Below are 22,322 nucleotides of genomic sequence, written 5' to 3'. Positions count from 1 at the left end.
AGTGTCTAACGTTAAATAATTCTACTAAGTGTGCGCTTTCAGAGATCAACTCAGTACATTCCCAGCGGAGGTGGGAAACAAATCAGCATGCTTTCTCTGTATTTAGCCTGGTTTAATGTTTGTATGTGGTATGGCAGAAAGCATAATGATTCTGTTTCTTATTTTATCGGAAATGGCTTGAGTTTGCCGTTGGAATGATCCCGTTGCGTTTCACTGAGAAAAGCAAGCAGAGCAAGGGAAGAAAGTATAAAACCTCCCCCAAACCCCTTCCTAACCTAAAGGTAACCTCCACTGTAATGCTGTTGGTTTTTTGCTTCAATTATTTACTTAATTCCTTTAAAAACGTAGTAGCAAATCTATAATTATTTTTCTTCTTCTTCATACAAAGCATGCACACACACACACACACACACACACGCACATACACGCACAAGATCACGCACAAGTTATGCCAAAAAACGAGAAAACAGCCAATTAATTCGGTACAGCGGACATTACGGCGGTAGTGGTACAAATTGGTTGCGCCTAAAAATCCAGTTGCCAAAAAATCACGCTAGAGAGCGCCCGGGTGCTCCGCCTATCATCAGACTAACGGACTAGCAGAGCCGCGTGGATGGAAAGCACGTGGACACGCCCCACTGCACTGCTGGCAACAGTGGCCAAGCGCCAGTGGGAGGCGATGTCGGTGCCAGTTCCGAATCCACGGCTGCGTCCTCTTACACTACACCACTTACATAATTTTGCCTAACCTCTAAACGCCAGAAGGTAGAGTACACTCCGAGTGTGAGTGTTATTAGTGTGATTTTCTGCTTGGTTTCTTACACAGGCTTTCGATTTCTCTGTGTGCCCTACTATTTGCATTTGCCCTATCGCTAAAATTCCAAAAATTCATAGTTTACATTTGTGCTCCGTTGGGACGATCGTGGCATGTTGGCGCCGCGAGACGTTCGCCTTCGCCGCCAGCCCGAACGTGTCCCGATTTTTTTCTTAAATTTTGAAACAGAAGATCATAATCATCAACGTAAAAGCAGTCCTTCTTTTCTTATTTTTTTGGTTTTGGTTTTGTTTTCATGGGGTTTTTTTGTTTCTTCTTCTACTATTCCACTACCTTATGCTCGTTTATCCGCGATAAAATTGTTACCGAATTTTATCTTCTTTTCGCAGTCGCACAATTTTGATCGACCCACATTCACACTTTGGTTGTGTTTTGGAAAATGTAAATAATAATGTTTAAAATTTAAAGATGTTAAATTCACATTAGGCAACTAGAACGAACTTAATAACAGCACCAACCGTGGTCTTTACAGGTACGAAAATAGACATAAATAATATTTTAAAAATACAAATAAAAACATAAATACATAAATGAAGACATTTTATGACTAGCCAGTGCATAATACGTATCACATCACAAAATCACACAAACAATTCCTCACAGAAAAAAGGTTAAAATATTTAAAAAAAAACACACACGCACCAAATTTGAAACATCAATTCCTCATACACACATACTAAATCACGCGTTCTCGCCCCTTCGATCATTCATCTTCACACACCAGACACACACAGCTCAGACAAACACTCACGCCCCACAATATATCTTTTCCTTTTTTACTGAAAAGCTTAAATGCCTAAATTTCCGATTAAACGGGTTGCTAAATTTTGCCACATTCTCCTTTTTTTTCATTTCCTGCCTTAACGTCTTGCCTTCATAATGTACTGCCCTTCATCGTGCTGTCTTTCTTCCTTTCCACAAGAGCTTGCACCAAATAAATATGTACAGAACGGCAGCAAAGCGAACGAACAAGAGAGCCCAGTCCTGTTTTTTTCACCTAGCGTTCCAACCCAGCTTTCGTTCGATTTGGTGCAGTTTTGCAACTGCAGCTTCTACACCTTCTAAATGCTTTGCCTATGCGAGACTCTTTGCCTCTCTCCCTCTCTCTATCTCTCACTCTTTCGACTAGTATGTGTACAGGGCCAGCATGCAAGCAGCAGTAAAGGTTTCGCTTTTTTTTTTACACTTTCACCTACTGTGCCCCTGCCGCAAGTGGCCGACTGACTAGAATGACTAGAATGTTACTCGCTGTCACGTCGGAACGGATCGACGTGCTACTTTTGCCCCCGTTCTCTTCTCTCGCTTCTCGGCTCGTATGCTTTACTAAAAGAAAGAGTAAGGCAATGAAAGAGATACGAGAAATTCGCACTAGAGAGCGTTAAATCCGGTTAAGGAACCCCCCCATAGCTGTCTAACTAGAACCGCTTGCGTCATAGCAAAATGACTGTGTACCATTTACAACCAAAAACCCCGGTACGCGTGTAGAGTGGTTAACAACTTAAGCATAAGTACGGTATAGCCGGACTAACGTAAGGAACGTATGTAATGGGGATACATAGAGAAAAAAAACAGAAAGTAATACCAAACCCAACAATAAACTAGCTCACCCATGTGCGGGTGTTTCAATTATACTACTCTCTCACTACCGCTCAGTACAGATACTGATCGATGAGGTGCAGCTCGAGCGGCGTCACCGTCGCGCTGCTCTCCGTGACCGCCTCCGCCAGATAGTTCTTGATGAAGTACGGCAGCGCCAGCCGGTCCAGCTTTTCCCGCGTGTTAATGTGCTTGATGATGATGGCCCGGCACCGGTCCTGCAGGTTCACAAAGTCGCGGCGCGTCTCCGACAGCAGCATCTCCGTCTTGGCCGCAGTCGAGCATACGATCGGGTACAGTGGCTCTCGGACCTAAAAGTGAAGCACGCACAGTTAGTACACTTGCTTCAGGTGGGCAGTACATGTTTTGAAGGGTGATTACCCCTTATTTACCTCATTCAGCCCGCGGAAGGCAATGCCGAGACAGACGTCATCCTTGTAGTACGTAAGCGTACCGGCAATGCCGTCGAACAGGAGCCCAATCTTGGTCGGTTGATTTTCCTTAAAGCGCTTGGTGTAGTTGCGGGCGACGCCTCCATGCCACAGCAGACCCTTGTGCGAAAGGCCCCAGCCGTTCCGGTCCTCGCCGAGCAGGTTGGTGAACATGTTCACGTGCAGCCGGGCCTTCTTCGTACCGATGCCGAACATCATGCTGCAATAAAAAAAGGGGGAATTGGTAAGTGTGTGTGTGTGTGTGCGCGAGAGTGTTGTCTAAATATTTAACAAGCAAAAGAAGGTGCTATAAAATTGATACACATGTACACCATTTTCGTTGTACCAATACCATACCCAAAATGGGAAATAGAGTTCCTTCCCCATCCTTAATCGTTTGAAGTAGAACGAACACAGCACACAACGTCCCGTACATTGATACGGTTGCCTGCTTTTTTTGTGCTTACTGTCTCTACTGGTGCTGGTGCAATAAAACTAATCGCTCCTTAACCATTTGCAAACATAGACCACTCTTGCAAGCGTTTCCTAAAGCAAACATCACGTACGAACTGAGCGTTTGCAACTTGCACACCAGAGTTTGTGCACTTTCCATGAGAAGCAAACAATCTATAGCGGGCGCACACATACACACGCGGCAGGGTCCTGTTATTTGATTCGTCATTTTACAGGGTGTGGCCGGCGAAGAATTGGATAGGGTTTAACTCCAAAACCAAATTCATTAAATACACTTTGAGTAATATCATGATAAAACACCTTGATAAAAATGTCAGCTACAACTAGCGGCAAGGATTCATGAGCCATGGGGGTTCTAAGCAGTAATATTGGATGGGATCCTTTCGAATCGTTTGAAACACATGTTTGTTCAAAATATGACTTTTTTACAATATGTTCTCAAAAGTTTGCTTTGTATGAAAGATTTTCTTAATATATTTGTTTTTATTTTTTAATTTTCATTACAGAACAAAAAACCCATTCAATTATGTGTTCAATTTTTAAACAATTTATACAGTGGAGCGCCTTTTATACGGGTACCTTTTATCCAGCCGTCCGTTTATCCGTGCTGTTGAGAAATGACAGTTCAATACAATGGTGACATTGCGTTATGAGAAGGATATTTAAAAAAGCGGTTAAAAGAGCACATTGTCCCAACAAAAGACACGATAATTCAAGCAAATTTCAAATATTCTCATTGGAAAAAAACATGAAGTTAATAAAAACTGGGTTATTTATACCAATAAATAAAATTTTTTTCCAAAAATTAATCAGGAATTGGTGATAAAATTGATAATTTGACACACTACTCGTGCTATACGCACATCCGGACGAGGTCAAATCCCGAGAGGCCCGGATAAACGGCACTCCACTGTAGTTGTATCCAATTTTAAGTGGGAATTGCAATTGCGCTGTAATAACATAACCAACACTGACAAATCATACAAATTAAATACATAATATTGTTTTGTACACAGAGGTTAAGGTTGGCTAAAAGTCTTTTTAATTGTAAGAGATCTTCGAAGGAGTCTTTGCTTTGTAATACTTTGTCTGAGCTAGCTCTTTGAAGGCAATAGTGTAGTTAAGACAGACTTCAGATGTGCGGTAAAAAATAAATCTCAGCAGAGCCCTATGTACCCCGATGTGTCATATTAATCTTCCTTGGAGTTGTTGCAAACTTATCAAAACTGCTTAAGAGACAAGGTATCATTTTCCGTTGAACCCTCCCCTTTGAGCTCGGGTCCCCTAGCGGTCACCTCTGAGTTAGGTTAGCGCATTGCGTTGAACGTTTGGTTTATACAGTTTGAATTCATATTACTTCGTAGAGTTTGATTCTAATAAAATGTGTGCAATTCTTTCTGCCACACCCTTGTAAAACGCAAACCACCATACCAACCGGATCCTCACCACACGCAAAAAGGGCATCACACATTTGCAATCCACTTGCGTTGCGATTTTGCAATAAATCTACATTTAGATAAGTGAAAGGTACTGCTGCAGTACGTTCTCGGCATCTACAACTTTTCCTCGCAACCGTCGCATTAATCGAGATGAAAAGCAACCCATTTAGAATAATTAATGCAACCGTCGAAACGACGACGACGAAAGGGTCCTCCCTTGTACAACCATTTCGGAGCAATCTCAGCTTCTCTCCTCCCTTTTCCATAAACTGCCACTTGTGTTTTCTCAATTATGCTAAAGCATCGCGCATCGGTAATTTGTACAAGGACGACCATTATACATTTATTCTCCACAAGATACTAACAACTCCGAAAAAACACACACAAACATACTTATTAATAAATAAAGTGATTCAGAAGTGTTTTCGTAATGTCCGCAGTCGGGGTTTTTCAGTTCCAAACATCCAATCGCAAACACTGATGGAGCCGCCAGGGTCTTCAAGGTAAAAATTATTATCATTATCGCATAAAAAGAAATTGACACTCAGTGACGTCAAACACGGGACGCACAAGCCTTCTGCCTGAAACGCATACCACGCGCTTTCGGCAAAGAAGGATTAAATTATAATTCTATTAGCTTGCCCAAAGTCTCTCTTTGCCGCTACAAGACCTACATCCTTCCGACCAGGTACGGGAACGTCCCAGCACCGCCCACGAGCGGACATTAACAAATCTCAAACTTTATCGACTAATTTCCGCTTAATAAAGCGATTGAACAAAATACGAACGGTTTCTGCACCGGCAAATGAGGACCGGTTGGAGCACCGAAACGACCCAAGTCTGTGCGCTGAAGGGTCTTATAAAATGTTCAAGATTTTAGAGTTTGAAAAAAAAACATAGGCAAGACAGGCACGTTTTATGTAAGAAAAAGGTTCTGGGGAAAGAGCTGGTAAAGGTGTTGTGATTGTTATTTTGAGACACGTCCTTCGCATTTTGGAGCAGCTGGAATGTGCCATTCAGCCCGAGAAAGACGTCGCGAAGGGCGCAAATAAGGTAATTTTAATTAAAAATTGTACCTTCCTTCGCTTTGACGTGTACATCGGGGCATCCTCTAAATACTCAGACACATTCCAGAATTTACAGGATGATCGTTTATCTTAATGTAAGATGGATAAGGTACCGAGGAAATTGTGTTAAGTTAAAAGTGCCTGTCGGCACTACAAAATCCTCAAATAATGGACGATTATCTACAGCAGCATCATGCAAGTTAAACGGAAGCTACCAGCTATTCGTCTCCTATTTGATATAAAACTTTCATCTCCATTAAGCAAATTAAAAATTGAACTAATAATGTTCCCCACTACACACTACAAACTCGCCCCAGAGCAGTCTAGTTTGGTGCGAATATTTGTTTACTCATCTACTCCAGCTAAGTACGCTGTCATTAAAAGGAAAATGCAAAAATTCTGTCTATCGAGCACAATTTCCTCGCCCCATCCCATTGCATCGTTTATGCAAAACGTGGCAAGTGGCACAAAAAACCCCGCAAACAAGAGTCATGCTCGGGGGTCACGGGGATAGATGCACAAGGAAAAAATGGGTTCGTTCTATTCACACGCGGGGTAGATTTTTATGAGATTCCTTTGTCCTTGTCATTTTGTCACCCTTATAACCCGGGGTTTGAACACAAAAAATGAAAAATCAGAATCCGGTCCGGGTTCAAACTATTGTAACACGAAATTAACAAAAGTTCGCCACATCCGGCAGTGGTGTGGCACCAATCGACGGAAAAAGGGCGAACGAGCGACACGAAAACCTCGTGTATACCTCTCGAGTATACCGACCTCTTGTGTGTCCCGTGCTGGGCTGGGACAGTTTGCTGGTGACACCGTACCACGGTACTTTTATTTTCCAGCCTAGCGTGTGTGTGTGTGTCTCCGTGTTCGCTCGACGTTCGTTCTGTTTGTTTCGTCCACTTGAAGCGACCAAGTTTTAGGGGTGGTAAATCACAATGAATTTTTTAAAAACACCTTCTACCCGGTGGTGGCGGCTTGCCGTAGCACAAAAGGACGGTGTCAACAAGGCGCAGGACGGACCCGGATGCATGTACGGCGGACGGGAATGGCACGAGGAAAATGAACAAAAACCCCACGACACGAAGGCATTGCTTGCTGACACGAACACAACGACCACTACCACCACCATCGTTTTTACGACACTGACAGGAATCCATTTTATCGACAACTTTTCCCAACCTGCCCAACCGACCCGCGACTGCCGTGACCCGTGTTAACAGTTCTTCCGATCCGCATGGAGATCCACCAACGCGCAGAGCGTAAAGCGCAAAAATACAACGATTTATAGCATCAATTAGAGCGTCTGGAAAGTGCTAAACCACACAACCCAGACCCAGACGAAGCTCCAATCGTAGCTGTCCCCTCGGCAAAGGAGTTTGAGGGATCGTCGTTTCAAACGCTGTGTGGTCATTAAAATAATTCTCCGCAAGATGCTAGAACCTTTCGCCCGACGGACGAGCGCTATGAAAACCCCGTTCGATCGGAACAACTTTCCGGGTTTGACATATCGATTGTTTTTACAGTTGCTTTTACTCATGTGGAGAAGTATTTTCTTATTTTTCCTGTTTTGCTCTAAAAACTACATCCAGCGATAATTGCAATATAAAGATTGTTTTTACACCCCAAAAATGCTGACTAATACGCTTCAAGTGCCATTGCCTTCAATCAGTAAATTGACAACTGATAATGATAAATGATTGGCTCTACCCCTAACAAGGATGTCAGGCTACAGATATGGTGTTGTAATCTATTTTTCTTTTCCTTTCTATTGCATCATCGCTCTGATGCTCCGATGATTTTTGCTTATCTAAAAACGTTACCCAACGCGCAAATATGAAATATGACGGAACAATAAAAATTGCCCTTTTGCTGTGCCCCTATATTAAGCGCCTGTAGGTATGCAACATGTGAGTTTATAGTAACTTTTAAGCGAAAGTAAACATTTTCCACACGATAGCTTAGTAGAAGGTGTAAATTAATGTAATATGAGTTTTATTAAATTATATTCACAAATTTAGGTCAAACAGTTATCAATAATCATATCAAATCGCACAAACGCAACGAGTTTCTAAGCCAAATCTAGCATAGAAATCAGCCAAGCAGCTAATGCTTCACTCTAATGCTTATGCCTAAAACGACTAAAGCCACAAAAAAAGGACAGTTCAGCAAACATTGAACATTAAGATACCGCCATAGATTTAGCGCAAATGTTCTCGATTACTATCAGTGACCTCTAGGGTGGCGGCAAGCGTGTGTACATGTTGATACTAAATAAAATATATTATTCGCAAACCCCCACTACCTTCACCCTCCCAGTTTATGTCGTGCGAGCTTTCGAGATCGAATCAAACTAAATTACATTTCGGATTTCGTTGTGCGTTCGTCCGAGAAAAAAAAAACAACGCAACCCAATTTGCTCTCCGAGTTACGAGCTGATACAAACAAAAAAGAACTGTGAACCGTTGTACGGTTTATTACTACCCGCCGTTCGCCACACTAGCTGCACCATAAACTGGACCTCCGGGAGCAGTGTTTTGATAACGGTAGCGTTAGAACTGTTGTTGGTAAATGGTGGTTTTTGGATTTTGTGCAGGGAAGGACTCTAGCTAGACGAAAAACAAACACCCGGGGAGAGAAAGTTTTTACTGCGCTGCGCGCGTGCAAACTTTTTGGCAAATTATTTGCACAGTATTTGTTGCTGTTTGCCGTGCTGGATGCGATGTTGAGTTGTAGGCACAGTAACTAAAGAGCAGTATGGAGGAAGTGGGAGCTGAAAGTGGAGTGTGTGTGTGTGTGTGTGTGTGTATACTAAACTAATATGCTGTTAGCAAGGAGCTGTGTATTGCTTGGTAGCAAACAAGCGTTCGTATAGGGAGGAGCAATGGAAGAAGTTTCAGAGAAAAACAAATAGTTTAACCAAACACACAATTCAACGTTTTTGAAAAGACTCAATTAAACGATGTTCAAAACTTATGCAAAAGTTCCAACTACGTAGGTTCTTCTATTTTCTACTAGATGTCACTACTGTTATTCGCTTTGCTGCATGATGAGCGCCATGTTCAAAGTACTATTATGGTAAGTAGTATAACAAAGTGCAAACTCGACCGCAAGCCAGAGAGGCGTACCCGGACCAACACGAAAGTTTTACCAAGCGATAGCATGTCACCGGAACTGTAACGTTATACCTAAGGTAGCTGTCGCATCAAGGATGGAGATCTTATCAGTAACCAGCCAGAGGTCCTCTCGCAGTGGGCTCAGTACTCAACGACCAGTTTAACGAACAGCTAGAGACTTCACTAGCAGACAGTGTCATGCTATTGCCACCAAGCATAAACGAAAACCAAAAAGCTATCCGTCGGCTAAAAAATCACAAGGCACCGGGAACCGACCGAATTGCAGCTGAACTGGTCAAGAATGGATATGCACGGTTAGATTCATCTCTAGACGAGATTCATCAAATTGTTACGGAGGTGTGGGATAGTGAATCGATGCCTTGTGATTGGAATCTCGGCATCATCTACTCCATGTACACGAAGGGAAATATGTTGGACTGCAACAACTACAGGGATATCAGGGTGTTGAATACCACCTTTAAACTATTATCCCTGATCCTTCAGGATCGTCTTGTCCCGCACGTCCAAGAGATAGTCGGAAACTATCAAAAAGTATTCCGAAACGGAGTATTAACCACTGATCAGATCTTCACCATGCGGCAGATCTTGGAGAAGATGGCTGAATACAGACACGACACGTACCATCTCTTCATTGACTTCAAAGCTGCATAGCAGATAGCATCTTCTTCTTCTTCTTTGGCTCAACAACCGATGCCGGTCAAGGCCTGCCAACCCACTTGTGGGGTTGGCTTTCAGTGACTTATTGATTTCCCCCCCATAGTAGGATTGTCAGTCCTACGTATGGCGGCACGGTCTATTTGGGGCTTAAACCCATGACGGGCATGTTGTTAAGTCGTACGAGTTGACGACTGTACCATGAGACCGGCTCAGCAGATAGCATAGCCAGGGTAGAACTATGCGACGCTATGAGCTCTTTTGGAATCCCAACCAAACTGATAATGCTAGTTAGAATGACTAGGACCTACGTCACTTGGCAGGTGACGGTGAATATATAACTCTCAAGGTCTTGTGGTACCATCAAAGGTCTGCGCCAGAGGGACGGGCTTTCCTGTCTCCTATTTAACTTGGCGCTAGAGAGGGCCATCCGCGACTCGAAGGTGGAGACTTCGGGAACCATCGCAGCTAGGTGTATAAGTCAACCCAGATCCTGGCATACGCTGATGATATAGACATCATTGGTCTGCGGCTCTCCTATGTAGCAGAAGCTTACCAAGGGATCGAGCAGGCGGCAGAGAATCTCGGATTTCAGATAAACGCGGCAAAGACCAAACTGATAGTGGCACCATCAGCGACCTTACCCCTATAAATAATCCAACGTCGTCCCACAGTTCACCTATCTTGGGTCAAATGTCAGCACCGACAGTAGCATGGAAGCAGAGTTGCGCGCAATGATGCTGGCTGCCAACCGGTCATTCTACAGTCTGGCAAATAAGCTTCACCTCAAAGAACCTGTCGCGACGGAAGAAGCTGGGACTATATAGTACCTATATAGAACCGGATTCTTGGCCCCGTATCTGTGGAAGGACAATGGAGAAGCCGTTATAATGACGAGCTACAACATATCAAAACTGCAAAGCGGTTGTAGCGCCGGATAAGTAAATAAGTAAGTATAACAAAGTTTTAGAAAACAATTTATACAGTTAGATTCAACCAATTAGAATACAGTCCATGCTTTGTTACACAATATATGAACAGTTGCAATTTAAATCCCAAGTCCCAAGCGGCGACGCGTCTCCATTTTGCAATCGAAAAACCTGTGCCTCCCCCGGGGCGCAAGGTCAGCTAATTGGAGCATGGGAAGGCGGTGCATTTCCTGCCATATTTCAGGGTCATACGTGCGTGAGCGACATGTTTGCGTGTCGCTGGCAATATGCATGTAGGTTTGCTGGTGCAAGTCGTGTATTGAAAGGGGAAATAGATTGCAATCCTTCCTGAAGGACATCAATTGCATGTACATAGGTTATGCATGCAAAGTATATTATATTTCCCGATAATTTCACAGAAAACCCTGGAAGCTTTATTTTTAAAGCGCAACCGATGCCATATACCCCCACCAGAACCGTGTTCCGCGCAGACTACCAGTTGCTGCTGTGCCTGCCCCATAAATCTATGCATTCTCTCTCAACAATGGCTCTGTATTGCGTACAGCTTTCCTCTCTAGAACTCTCTCCATGCTGCATTCGTGCCAAAACAAAGGCTCACAATCACGAGAGGACGAGGACGCCAACGCTGCGCCAAGCAACATGGTGAATCAACAAATGATTTGCAGTGCCATGGTCTGTTGGCCATTTCTGCACCCGTTTCAGGTCTGTTGGGTGGGTGTCCTTTTGGCAGCGAGCTTCGCTCTTCAGCGAGCCGACTGACAAACGCAGCCCAGACGACGAACGTACCGTGGCGCTGAGCTTGCCCGTGTCTCTCGACCAGCAGCCCCTCGACTGGAAACCAATTAGTAATCAGCTAGCACACAAAGAGAAAGAGAGAGTGAGAGAAAGAGAAGTAAAAGGAACCCTAACCACACAGAAAGGCTACGGTTGTGTCGCCTTTAGGACGCAACATTACAAAACTGAACACGGTTGGTTCGCGCGTTGGAGCAGAGGGAAAGCCTCACGCAACGGACATGACCCCACCACGGGTGGTGCCCACGCTACGATAACAAAAAAGGGTGGAAATAAAACGCGCAGATGGGAAAATGGGAGACTTTCTTTCTTTCCTTTTGTCCATCCAAAACAGGGTGGGGGGGAGGGGGGAGTTCGTTGTCTATTACCATGTAGCAAGTGGTTTTTGCTCTAGAACACAGTCGGAAGAAGTTGATGTGGTTGTCCCTGTCCATTCTGTAGCTGCACCCACACGCCATCACCCCGCCGTGTGCGTCCCAGCATGTTATCCAAATGCGTACGTAACCCACATTCAGTTCCTGCGGACGACCGCCGTGTTGTTGTCTCATCATCATCAGCTACGACGACGCATGTACAACGACGCCCGCTGGTTGATTGGTTTCCCTGTTCCCTGGGCTGATGGATTTATGATAGTTCCCTGACAAGTAAGGGGTTTTTTGTGAAGGTAGGGGAAAAACAGTCCGCTCGAAAGCAGTTGCCCAGTGATAACAGTGGGCCTTGTGTGTGTGCTGTGTATGTTGTTTCCCATTTTACCATATCCCGGGAGCGGTGGTATCGATTTTTCATGCGCAACAAACCATATCTCTCGTGCGTACTACACGCTCAACCCTCGTCTCCCCCCCCCCCCCCGCTTACCTCGTGCCGAAGACGCGCTGCGATAGGCTGATTTCCCAGTAGTAGCGGCCGTTGTTGAGGACGCGCGTACCCCGAATGCCGGCCGTCCCCTTGCTCCAGTTCGGGTGGAAGTAGACGCGCCGATTGTCCGACCGGCTCAGCCACACCTCCTTCGACCGGTCCCGCTTGTTCCAGCTCCACAGGTCCTCGCAGCCGTTCACGAGCGGCCGCTCCTGGTCCTGCCCCGCGAAGCTGCCGTCCGGGCAGCACGACGAGCTGGTGGCATCCATCGGATGGCGCCCGGACGGCCCGGGCCCGTCGTCCTCTAGCAGCTGCAACGATTGCTGCTGCTGCTGCTGCTGCTCACCGTCGGAGTGCACCGAACCGGCCTCCGACGAGGAGGCGGACGAGAGGGACGAGTTGGAGGCGGATATTGCGCTCGGTTCGGTATCGCTGGGCCCAAGGCCACCGATGCCGCCGCCCCCAACCCCTCCGACATTCCGGTTTTCGTTGATCGTCATCAGCTCGTCCTCGTCACCGCTTGTCCCCGCCACCGTCCCGACCAACGCTTCCGTCGCTGCTCTTGCCGTGCCGCCGAACCGTCCTCCTACTCCTCCTCCTACGCCTCCCCTGGCCCTCTGGTGCGCACGCGGTGACGGCGGTCTAGCACTCATGCATGCCTACCGCACGGATCGCTCCTTCTCTCTCTCGCTCTCCTCTCCCCTCTCTCAATAGTGATTGTTGTAGTAGTGCGTCGCTCGGTCCCCGTACGCCAGCCCGCCGGTGTCCCGCTGGTACATCAGTTCCGCCCGGTTGCGGCGGGTGCGGCGCGGACGTACCCCGAGCCCTGCCGTGCCACTGTGGCCGCCTCCGCCGCCACCACCCAGACCGCCGCCGCCGCCTCCACCGTAGCCGCCGTACTTGCCACCGTCCGGATGGCGGTGGTGCGGGTGTATCAGGAAGGAGTTGTAGCACCGCAGCACGAGCTTGTTCAGAAACACGCAAATGTTCTTCAGAAACAGCAGCACCAGTATCAGAGTCATGCGGAGACTTTCGGGCGAAGGAGGGAGCCGGGGGTTGGAGTGCTGGGATGGAGTGCTGCTGTCACCCCGCCACCCTTCTTCTCCAGTGGGCGGGGCGCGGTTGGGTAAAGGAGCTGGCGGAAAAAAACACCTCTTTGTGCTACCGCTGCACAGAAGGGGGGAGGAAGAAGAAAGCGAAATGAAGGGGACAACACACTTCCGGGCACACACACGCACACACACTTAATTACACAAGCACACGCACGCAAGTGTCTTTGGGTTTTAACGCAAAAACTGCAAAATTAGATGAAAAATTATTAAAACTTTTCCCCCACACACACCACACACACACACACACACACAAACACAAATACTCTTTTTTTCACTTCTTATCGTTTATCACTTGCAGGTTTCGTGTGCTTGCCAAGTGCACATTTTCGCTCGCGCGTTGTCTGCACCAGACGGCAACAGCAACAGCAGCACAAATGCGCCATCGATTTTCAGCACACCAGCAAGGGAACGGACGGTCGGCGCTGGCTACCCATGTGTCCAGTGTACTTGCTCGAGCACTTGCGAAATGCGCCTTACCGAGTTGAGGCGGACGGACACGGCACTCGCAACCTCGGTATTGCTTTCTGCACTTGCCCTGCCCCCCCCCCTACCCCTTACCCCTCAACGTCCGTTTGGAAAATGCTTCCCCGGTTTGTGCTACTGCGACGGCGCACCAGCGCAGCAGCCCTTTCTGCTGCCCCGTGGAGCCATCCGAAGCAATGCAATCCCCGCCCCCTGCCGATTCCAAACGGTTTTATGCAATATTAGTTTGGGATGGCAAATAACACACCAAAACACACACACACACACAAAACCGCCCCCAACGAACCCGCGAAACGCACTGCGAGTGTCACTTACACTTAATTACACACACCGCGGACCACGGGACGATCGAGCTCCGCTACGTTCGATGGTCGCTGTCGCTCTGCACGAAAAAAGCGAAGGTCCGTTTCACCCTCGAGCAAACACGCACACACACACACATACAGAGGCACGCAAGGACCGTGTGGCACAGTGTGCGCGTGTGACGTCCACAAAGGAGCCCTCTATGGCAGAACACGTAAGGATTTGAAGCGCAGTAGGCGCTAGCTCGGCGTGTGTGTATTGGTGACAATTCCGACACATAGACACACACACACACACTATTGTACAACCACCATCATCACCCTTCTCAGTGTGAGAGGCAAAGGGGGATGATTTGCTTTTCACCCTCCACTCGCCATGTTTTTTCAGCACGGGGTGAGGATGTTTTGTGTATATGTGTATGTGCGTGTGTGTGTATTGTATACATTGCTTTACCCCGCGCGCGCGGTCTTCCTCTCGCTATCGATCCGACCAGTTGCGGTACTGTACGTTTTTGTGGTGCGAGTGAGCGAGCAGGGCACAGTGAAAGAGAGCGAGACGAAGAAGGGAATGATTTGTTTTGGAACAACAGGACACAGATACGGTTGTGTGTGTGTGTGTGTGTGTGTGTGTGTGTGTGTGTGTGTGTGTGTGTGTGTGTGTGTGTGTGTGTGTGTAAAAGGAAAAACACTACCGGAAGGGGGATGACGATACCGTCCGTCGTCTACCAAGGGTGGCATGTGCACTACTAGCGAGTTCGGGGAGGTTGCTTTTTTAACGTGGTGAATCTAATTTAACGAATATATATTATTTTATTATTTCGATCAATACCGATTGATACTGCAAGAGAGGAAAGGAACGTTAGAAGGACAGTAGAAAGAGTTTTAAATTTGCTTTGAAATTGAATTGAAAAGTTTCTAGTATATAGGATGCCGTTTCTAAATGGGTGTAAATGGGTCGCTACAGTCTATCAATGAGCTAGAATGCATGCAATGTAACGTTATTTTAATTTTTTGCTATCTTTCTGAAAAAAAAAATACTCATAATATAGAATCCAAAGAAGTCAATATTAATATAAATTAATACAAAAAAGTAAAGCAAATAGCTTAAACGCTCCACTTTCGACCACAAGATGAGATAGTTTGTTTTCTAATGTCCTTCCAATGAGCTTCATTCATCAAATTATAGGTTGCGTTACATTGTTAAGCCTCGTACAGGCTTCCATCGCAGAGGGCAACATCATTCTGCACCAAGGGTCTCTTATCTTTCCGTTCTTCGCCTTATCTCTCATCACGCATTATTCAGATGCAACATCACATGTGACTCCATGCGCTAATGTGCGGGTTTGTGGGTTTATTTGATTTTTGTTTATTTTATTCAATTCTTCCACGGATACGAAAACACACCTGCTCCTATGCACTTGCCGGCCCACGTTGCCTCCGCCGTACAGATTGCCTTACAAACTAGCGCCTTAGTGGGGGGCGTTAGACACGAGCGGCCTGCCCAAAACACATGCGGATTAAAACATGTTGAATATATTTTGTTTAGTCGTTTTGCTCCATTTCGTAAGGGGAAACGTGTGGAGTATTTAAATTCTTACGCAAAACAGGCAAATAAATAAAATTTTAAACATATCCCTGTGCTGCGAATGTTCAATGATGTACGACGGGGAAAATAAAGAAAATTAAAACTGAATCCTTTTCCAATTATACATTTACCCTTCATCCTGCTTAATTGCAAATAATAATCGTTGTTCGATACTTCGAAACAATTGTGGAACACCGCGGTGTAAGGCAACTGACAAGAAAACACTAACAAACAATAATAATAAGTGAACCACTGCCGAGAGTAGTGTAGGATGACTGCCCTTGCTGGCAACGAGTCGCTTATTTCACGAAATCCGGATTTGGCTCGATCTTGTTGGCAAACTGTAGGTGATTGTCGATGATTTGGAACATCTCCTGTGGCGCAGGAAACCGGCCCGTCTCCAGCTTCGACCACACCGGCACATCGTTCAGTGTTATCTCGAAAGCACCGGATGATATTAGCTGTACGCCAAATAGTTTTATTATTTTCCTGCTTGTTTTACCGATTGTGCACCTCCCATTAACCCCCCTATTTGATACAACATACCTGCGCTTCCAGCGTGTTGCCGAGGAAGAAGATCATCATCGAGGCGTACAGCTTGTTGTTGAAGCACCATTGCCACCAGCCGGCAAACGGGTTGCCGATGTAGCGCCCGATGTCGTAGTTCGACATCAGGGCGGCGATTAGCAGCAGCTTCGTCACCAGCAGCACCTTCGACAGCAGCATGTTCACGCCGGACGGATCGTAGTTGCTGCCCCGTATCGTAATTTCCGGATACTTCTCCAGGATGAGGTTGTGGTAGTCGTCGAACGCTTTGCGATACCCGCAGGAATAACTGCGCCGCGAAGGGTAAACACGGCGGAAAAAAAGAGAGAGAAATATTGATCAGCCCCACTCTCTACGCCAACATCCACTTTCCGCTTTCGATCCATCGATCCACTGAACTGGAGGTGCCTGTCTGCCCCACTGCTTACCAGTACAGGAACGTCATCGTTGCACCGTAATTGCCAACATCTTGGCTGAACTTGGTCAGTGGTATTTCCTTCTCGGCCTCGACCATACTCACGGCCAGACCGGCCAGCAGTACCGCCGCCAGCAGCTTAAAGTGTGACCGGACAAGGGATCGCACCATCCTCATGCTGCGACTGTGATGCGTCTCCGTGTGTGTTTGTTACAAGAACAACGCGCTAACAACAATTGCCTATGTTTTAATTAGTTTAGTTTCGTTGCGGTCTCCGAAAAAACGATACGAAAAAGCGAGAACTTCAATTGGCCTATGTTTTACTGTGTGTGCTTTTCTGGTGTGTTTTTTCTCTATTTATCAGTGATAGCCGTCGCGTTTGACAGTTTGTTAACAACGGCTAATGCTGCGTTTACACGGCGCTCAACGGCTGACGAAGCGATAGCGGCACAAAAGACGTTAGAAATTTGAACTGGCGGTTACTGTTCGTATGTTGGTGTAGATAATTTTGGGTCGATTAGCTAAATGTGTACTTTTAGTAGACGATGCAGCTGAATTGTTACGCGTGCGATTATTCAAAACGTCTCAAACTATATTTCGCATGGTGTGCGATCACCTTAATCTAGAAACCGGGAACGCTACGTGTAAAAGCGGAATAAAAATGCGTCACAAAGACTAACATGCGGCACTCACGCGTACGTACACTTATGTACTAATTATCCTCGGAAAGGATACACTAACACCTTAAAAATGTATGGGCTTCCGGGGGTATAAAAGGGACCGAACTCTCAATAAATAATCATTCGGATTTTGCAACTCTAACCGCGCGGCTACATGAGGTGAAATATACAGCGAAATGAACTATTTGACAGGTGAAATATCTGACGGATAAAGCATCACAGCAACCAGCTGATGTGCAATGTAAACAAATAACGTGCACAAAATCGTAATTAAATCCATTAAATAGCTTCAATATAGAGTACTTCGTTAATTTTCAGTCAACAGTTAATAATTTCTTCCAATTAGGGAATGTTCTGCTTGAGAAGATATTATTTTAAATAGAATTTCGAAAGCGGATGTTGTGTCTCCCCCAACCCTTTAGCTATACCTGTCAGATATTTCACCTGTCAAATAGTTCATTTCGCTGTATATTTCACCTCATGTAGCCGCGCGGTAAGAAACCTCTTTTTTAATTTTGCATATTCGGATCAAGAAAGAAATCTCTCATCCCTCTTCACCCCCTTCTGCGGCATAGGCTCCTCAAATTACTTGAGAGAGCAACTAGCGGGAAGGTTGATTATTGGTGTCGAACGGTTGAGAAGATCGCTGTTACCCGAGCGGGTTTGATTTACAAGGCCGCATCCTTCGCGTGGCCCACAGATCCGTTCGCCGTCGTAACATGAATTATTCATTCTTCTAGTAAATTTAACGTAAAAGTCAATGCACAATAAACAAACTGACCTTCAAACTGCAAATACAAGAGTATAAATAACAAACACGTCATATGTTTTGTAGTTTTATTAATCGAATAATTCGCTTACATATTCGTTTCAGTGGTTTTTTGCAGTTTTCTAACTTATAAAGCTGATACTGGTGACGATACATTCGTTTTTACTCATTATCGTAACCAATGGCACACCAGAATCATCTCAGCGAGACATTCACACGAATGTTGCAGGGGTTAGCGAAACAAATCGGGACAAAGTAGGGACCAAACGCCATGTTTGGCGCGGGACGAAGGAACGAAGGAAAAAAAAGGAACAACGAGGAATACCAGGAGCGGGTCTTGCTGGTAACGTTTTATGCTGCTGGGCTGGGATAAAGAGGCTAGCTCCTACTGGGCAGTTTGGTTTGTTAGAACACAGAACATTCATACGACTACTACACATCCTTATCGACCAAAAACGAAATGCTGGAAATTATGGTTGGAAAATTTAAGCTCCTGCTGCTGCAGCAACCAGCTCCATCTTCAACCCTCTCTGTCTCTCCTCTCTAGCCCTGGTAGCGGTTGCGGTTACGCTGCCGACCCGGGGACACCCGTCTTCTGGAGCCTGGTGCCGGCTGTGGTGGCGGTGGCGGGTACACCGTAGACGTATTCGCTCTGCGAAGGGCCGACGCCGTTATCGTGCTGCCCCCGTGCAGTGTCCGCATGATGCCTGCCTTGCGACGGCAAACGATGCAGCTGCAAGACAGGAAAAGGAGAGCACACACGTTAGAGCATTTCCATGTTAGGGGTCCACAGAAACGAGAACACGAGTGACTTACCGGCTCACTTTGCTGGTTTGGTGTGCCTTCAGCGTTTGCGGCTGGGGCCGGTTGAACTGCATCGCATCGTCAATGATCGTCAGCCAGAAGGAGGAGATACCGTCGTAGAAGTTGCACGTACCGTGCCCGTGGCACTCGATGACGGGCTGCGGCCGGAACTCTTCCATGCACGAGCCGGGCGACACAAAGTCCTGACCGAAGCCGCCCGAGTTGTCCGACGTGTGCTAAGCAAAGAGGAAGATCCCAATCGGTCAGTACCATTATCAAACATCATTAGCGACTCGTGCATCCTTACCATTGCATAACTGTAGCCAAGCCACAGCTCCTCCCAACCTTCCGGGCAGTCCGGTATGCTCATCGACTGGCTGTGCAGCGCCATGACGCGCGTGTTCGACTCGCACACGCTGCAGCGCGAGATGTACCGCTCGACCTGGTCGGCCGGGATCGGTGCCATCGACATCGGCATCGGTTCGGGCGTCGCCAGCCAGATCGTGTCGTCGTTGTTCGAGGCGTAGTTGCAGACGTTGTTAATATCACAGAACATGAACGGCATGGTGCTGAAGCGCCGTAGGCACGATCCGGCCGCACCGAGATCCTGCCCCACCGACCGGCTGCTAGCGATGACGTTCACGAGCGAGTACCCGTCCCACAGCTTGTACGTGTTGATCGGGCACTCCGGGATGGTCACCTTCTGCGAGTGGCGCGCGAACAGGTAGCCCAAGTTTTTGGGCGGTGGCGGCGGTGCCGCCGGCTCGCCAGGCAGCCCCGGCAGCCCCGGCAGTCCCTCGATACCGCTCCGTCCGGGGGCACCGGCAATGCCCTGCTCGCCCTTGAAGCCGACCTCGCCCGTAGCGCCCTGCTCGCCCTGCAGTCCCTGCATGCCCTTGGGGCCCCGGCTGCCCGGGTAGCCCGGCGGGCCCATGTCACCTTCGTCACCGGGCTCGCCGCGCAGACCTGGCGTGCCCCGGTCGCCCGGTTGCGTCGGCCGCCAGTTGGATAGGTTGGGCAGATCGCCCACCTCGCCCTTCATGCCCTTCAGGCCCACCATGCCGTGGTAGCCTTCAAGTCCGACCTCGCCCTGCAGACCCTTCGGCCCGGGCAGTCCGCGCAGTCCCGGCAGCCCCGTCAGTCCCCGATCGCCCGGGAAGCCGGGCGGGCCGACCATTCCGTCTAGCCCCGGCAGCCCGTCCTCGCCCGGATCGCCCCGGAAGCCGGGCATGATGGCGCCGATGCTGCCGGGCATGCCGCGCGGTCCGGCCGGACCCATCATGCCGTCCAGGCCGGGCAGGCCGGGCAGTCCGTCCAGCCCGGGTGCTCCCTCGTAGCCGGTATCGCCCCTCATGCCCTTCAGCGCACCGTTCACGAAGCCTGGCATGCCGGCCAGTCCCATCGGCCCGTTGTCGCCGTAGTCGCCGGGCGCTCCCTTGTTGCCGGGCAGGCCGGGCCGTCCAGTCAGTCCATCGTAGCCAGCGTCGCCCTGGTCGCCGCGCTCGGGGCGTGTTTCCAGCTCGCCCGGCTGTCCCTTCATGCCGGGGTCGCCGCGTTGTCCCTTCGGTCCATCGTGTCCCTCGATACCGACCATGCCGACGAATCCGGGCAGTCCCTGTTCGCCCTTGCGGCCCGGATAGCCTCGCTGGCCCTTCAGTCCCGGCGGTCCCTCGTCTCCTTCCGGACCCTCGGGGGCGGGGTCACCCCGGTCGCCTTGCTGGGCCGAGCGCATCATTACGTTGCCGGGGATGCCGGGCAGACCCGGGTCGCCCACCATTCCAGTCAACCCGGTCGGTCCGACCGGACCGACGTCACCGCGCAGTCCCTTTTCGCCGGCGTAGCCTCGCAGTCCGTCCTCGCCCGGTTCGCCCGTTTCGCCCCGCGATCCTTGCTCTCCTCGCGGGCCCAACGGTCCACGCGGTCCGGGCCGTCCCGGGCGTCCGGCAATACCCGGATAGCCATCGCGTCCCTTGTCGCCGGAGATACCCTTCGGGCCGAACACGCCGACATCTCCCCGCTCACCCTTCGCACCCGGTCGGCCCGGGATGCCGGGGAAGCCCGGGGCGCCCTTCTGTCCCTTCACTCCCGGATATCCGTCGATGACCTGGCCGGCGTCTCCCTCCTCGCCCTTGCGACCCATCTGGCCAGGGCGTGCGTTGTACCCGGGCGGGCCCATCATGCCCGGCTCGCCGTTTTCGCCCTTCATGCCGCTGAACGAGGCGCTGCCCTTGCGTCCGCGCGGTCCCGCATCGCCAAAGTCGCCGCGCTCGCCCTTCCGGCCCGGTGCTCCATCGCGCCCCGGGAAGCCCATGTCGCCCGGGTCGCCGGTCGGGCCAGCCAGCCCGCGCAGTCCCGCCAGTCCGCGGGCGCCAGTCAGACCGGGATAGCCTGGATCCCCCGTCGGTCCCCGTTCGCCCTGGTAGCCTTCCTCGCCCATATCGCCCATGCGTCCCTGCAGGCCACGCTCGCCCGGGAGTCCATCGTCGCCTGGCAGTCCGGGCAGTCCGTCGCGTCCGATTTCGCCCCGCTCGCCCTTGGGACCGGGGAAACCTTCCATGCCCGGTTCGCCCCGTTCGCCCTTGTCTCCGTACGGTGCCTGCAGACCGTCGCGGCCCGGCAGGCCCGGCGCTCCACGATCGCCGTAAATGATGTCACCCATCTGGCCCTTGTTGCCGCGCAGGCCCGGCTTGCCGAGCGGGCCCGGATCGCCCCGCTCGCCCTTCACTCCCGGCATTCCGGTCGTGCCGCGGATACCTTCCGGGCCCTTGAAGCCCTTGTCGCCGATTTCGCCGTAGAAGCCGCCCTCGCCTTCCACGCCCTTTTCGCCCATCAGTATCGGTCGGCCCGGGTCACCGCGCTGACCGCGCAGCCCCTGCAGCCCGGGCAGCCCGTCCGGTCCGGGACGGCCATCTTCGCCCGGCATGCCGGCCGGCCCGTGGTCACCGATCACGCCGTAGTAGCCCTTGTAGCCTTCCGGTCCCTGACGGCTAACTCCGGGCAGTCCGGCCGGTCCATCCTGACCGCGCACTCCGTGCAGTCCCATTTCGCCCTTGTAGCCCTTTTCGCCCTTGGGGCCGACGTCGCCGGGCACTCCCGTCAAGCCCTTCGGGCCCGCGATGCTGTACGTCATCTCCGACATGGCGCCCGGTTCGCCCCGATCTCCCTGGTCACCGCGCTCTCCTTTGGCACCTCTGTTGTATGGTGGGGGAAGGGAAAGAGAGAAGAAGAGAGGGAGATCGAGCGAAAAGAGTGGGGAAGATACAGAGAGATAGATAAATAGAGAGATAGAGAGAGAAATAGATAAATACAGAGACAGAGAGACAGAGAGAGATAGAGATACAGAGAGAGATAGAGAGGGAGAGAGATTGATATAGGGAAAGAAGGAAGGAG

General features: G+C 49.3%; 3 protein-coding genes across 9 annotated transcripts in view; all 3 read right to left on the bottom strand.

Annotated features, from left to right (window-relative positions):
* Window positions 1–1,358: 1,358 nt before the first annotated feature.
* Window positions 1,359–14,261, bottom strand: LOC121596217 (SPRY domain-containing SOCS box protein 3). Of its 7 annotated transcripts, none has more exons than XM_041920971.1 (4): window positions 14,118–14,261; window positions 12,237–13,531; window positions 2,824–3,082; window positions 1,359–2,742 (listed from the first exon to the last, which is right to left on the bottom strand). In XM_041920971.1, the coding sequence occupies exons 2-4, from the start codon at window positions 12,887–12,889 to the stop codon at window positions 2,485–2,487; spliced, it is 1,170 nt and encodes a 389-aa protein (XP_041776905.1). In that variant the 5' UTR covers window positions 12,890–13,531; window positions 14,118–14,261; the 3' UTR covers window positions 1,359–2,484. The 7 variants fall into 7 exon arrangements, with proteins under 7 accessions (XP_041776905.1, XP_041776908.1, XP_041776904.1 ...); XM_041920974.1 differs by having other exon boundaries at window positions 14,131–14,261; XM_041920970.1 differs by having other exon boundaries at window positions 14,147–14,261.
* Window positions 14,262–15,507: 1,246 nt separating this feature from the next.
* On the bottom strand, window positions 15,508–17,052 carry LOC121597443 (thioredoxin reductase-like selenoprotein T homolog CG3887). Its single transcript, XM_041923201.1, has 3 exons — window positions 16,693–17,052; window positions 16,265–16,553; window positions 15,508–16,179 (listed from the first exon to the last, which is right to left on the bottom strand). Exons 1-3 carry the CDS (start codon window positions 16,854–16,856, stop codon window positions 16,018–16,020), a joined length of 615 nt encoding a protein of 204 aa, XP_041779135.1. The 5' UTR covers window positions 16,857–17,052; the 3' UTR covers window positions 15,508–16,017.
* A 1,130-nt stretch (window positions 17,053–18,182) lies between these two features.
* Window positions 18,183–22,322, bottom strand: part of LOC121595832 (collagen alpha-1(III) chain) — a 29,683-nt gene continuing 25,543 nt past the window's right edge. Inside the window, exons 5-7 of the mRNA XM_041920100.1 lie at window positions 19,240–22,123; window positions 18,945–19,168; window positions 18,183–18,861 (exon numbers count right to left, since the gene is read on the bottom strand). Coding sequence (XP_041776034.1) covers window positions 18,672–18,861; window positions 18,945–19,168; window positions 19,240–22,123 — 3,298 coding nt within the window. The 3' untranslated portion in view covers window positions 18,183–18,671. The remainder of the gene's footprint in view (window positions 18,862–18,944; window positions 19,169–19,239; window positions 22,124–22,322) is intronic.

The sequence above is a fragment of the Anopheles merus genome, chromosome 3R, assembly GCF_017562075.2.
Source record: "Anopheles merus strain MAF chromosome 3R, AmerM5.1, whole genome shotgun sequence".
NCBI classification, from domain to species: Eukaryota; Metazoa; Arthropoda; class Insecta; order Diptera; family Culicidae; genus Anopheles; species Anopheles merus.
The sequence above is the reverse complement of the archived record's forward strand: the minus strand, read 5'-3'. Positions and strand labels throughout refer to the sequence as shown.

What these genes read in the sequence shown, in the direction of transcription:
- LOC121596217 (XM_041920971.1), bottom strand. Translation starts at nt 12,889, where the DNA reads ATGAGTGCTAGACCGCCGTCACCGCGTGCGCACCAGAGGGCCAGGGGA. An exon ending in CAGCGCGTCTTCGGCACGAG is followed by an intron (nt 3,083 to 12,236) that starts GTAAGCGGGGGG and finishes TTTTTATTGCAG; the next exon opens with CATGATGTTCGGCATCGGTA. An exon ending in CCTTCCGCGGGCTGAATGAG is followed by an intron (nt 2,743 to 2,823) that starts GTAAATAAGGGG and finishes CTTCACTTTTAG; the next exon opens with GTCCGAGAGCCACTGTACCC.
- LOC121597443 (XM_041923201.1), bottom strand. Translation starts at nt 16,856, where the DNA reads ATGAGGATGGTGCGATCCCTTGTCCGGTCACACTTTAAGCTGCTGGCG. An exon ending in ACGATGACGTTCCTGTACTG is followed by an intron (nt 16,554 to 16,692) that starts GTAAGCAGTGGG and finishes TTCGCGGCGCAG; the next exon opens with TTATTCCTGCGGGTATCGCA. An exon ending in GCAACACGCTGGAAGCGCAG is followed by an intron (nt 16,180 to 16,264) that starts GTATGTTGTATC and finishes TTTGGCGTACAG; the next exon opens with CTAATATCATCCGGTGCTTT.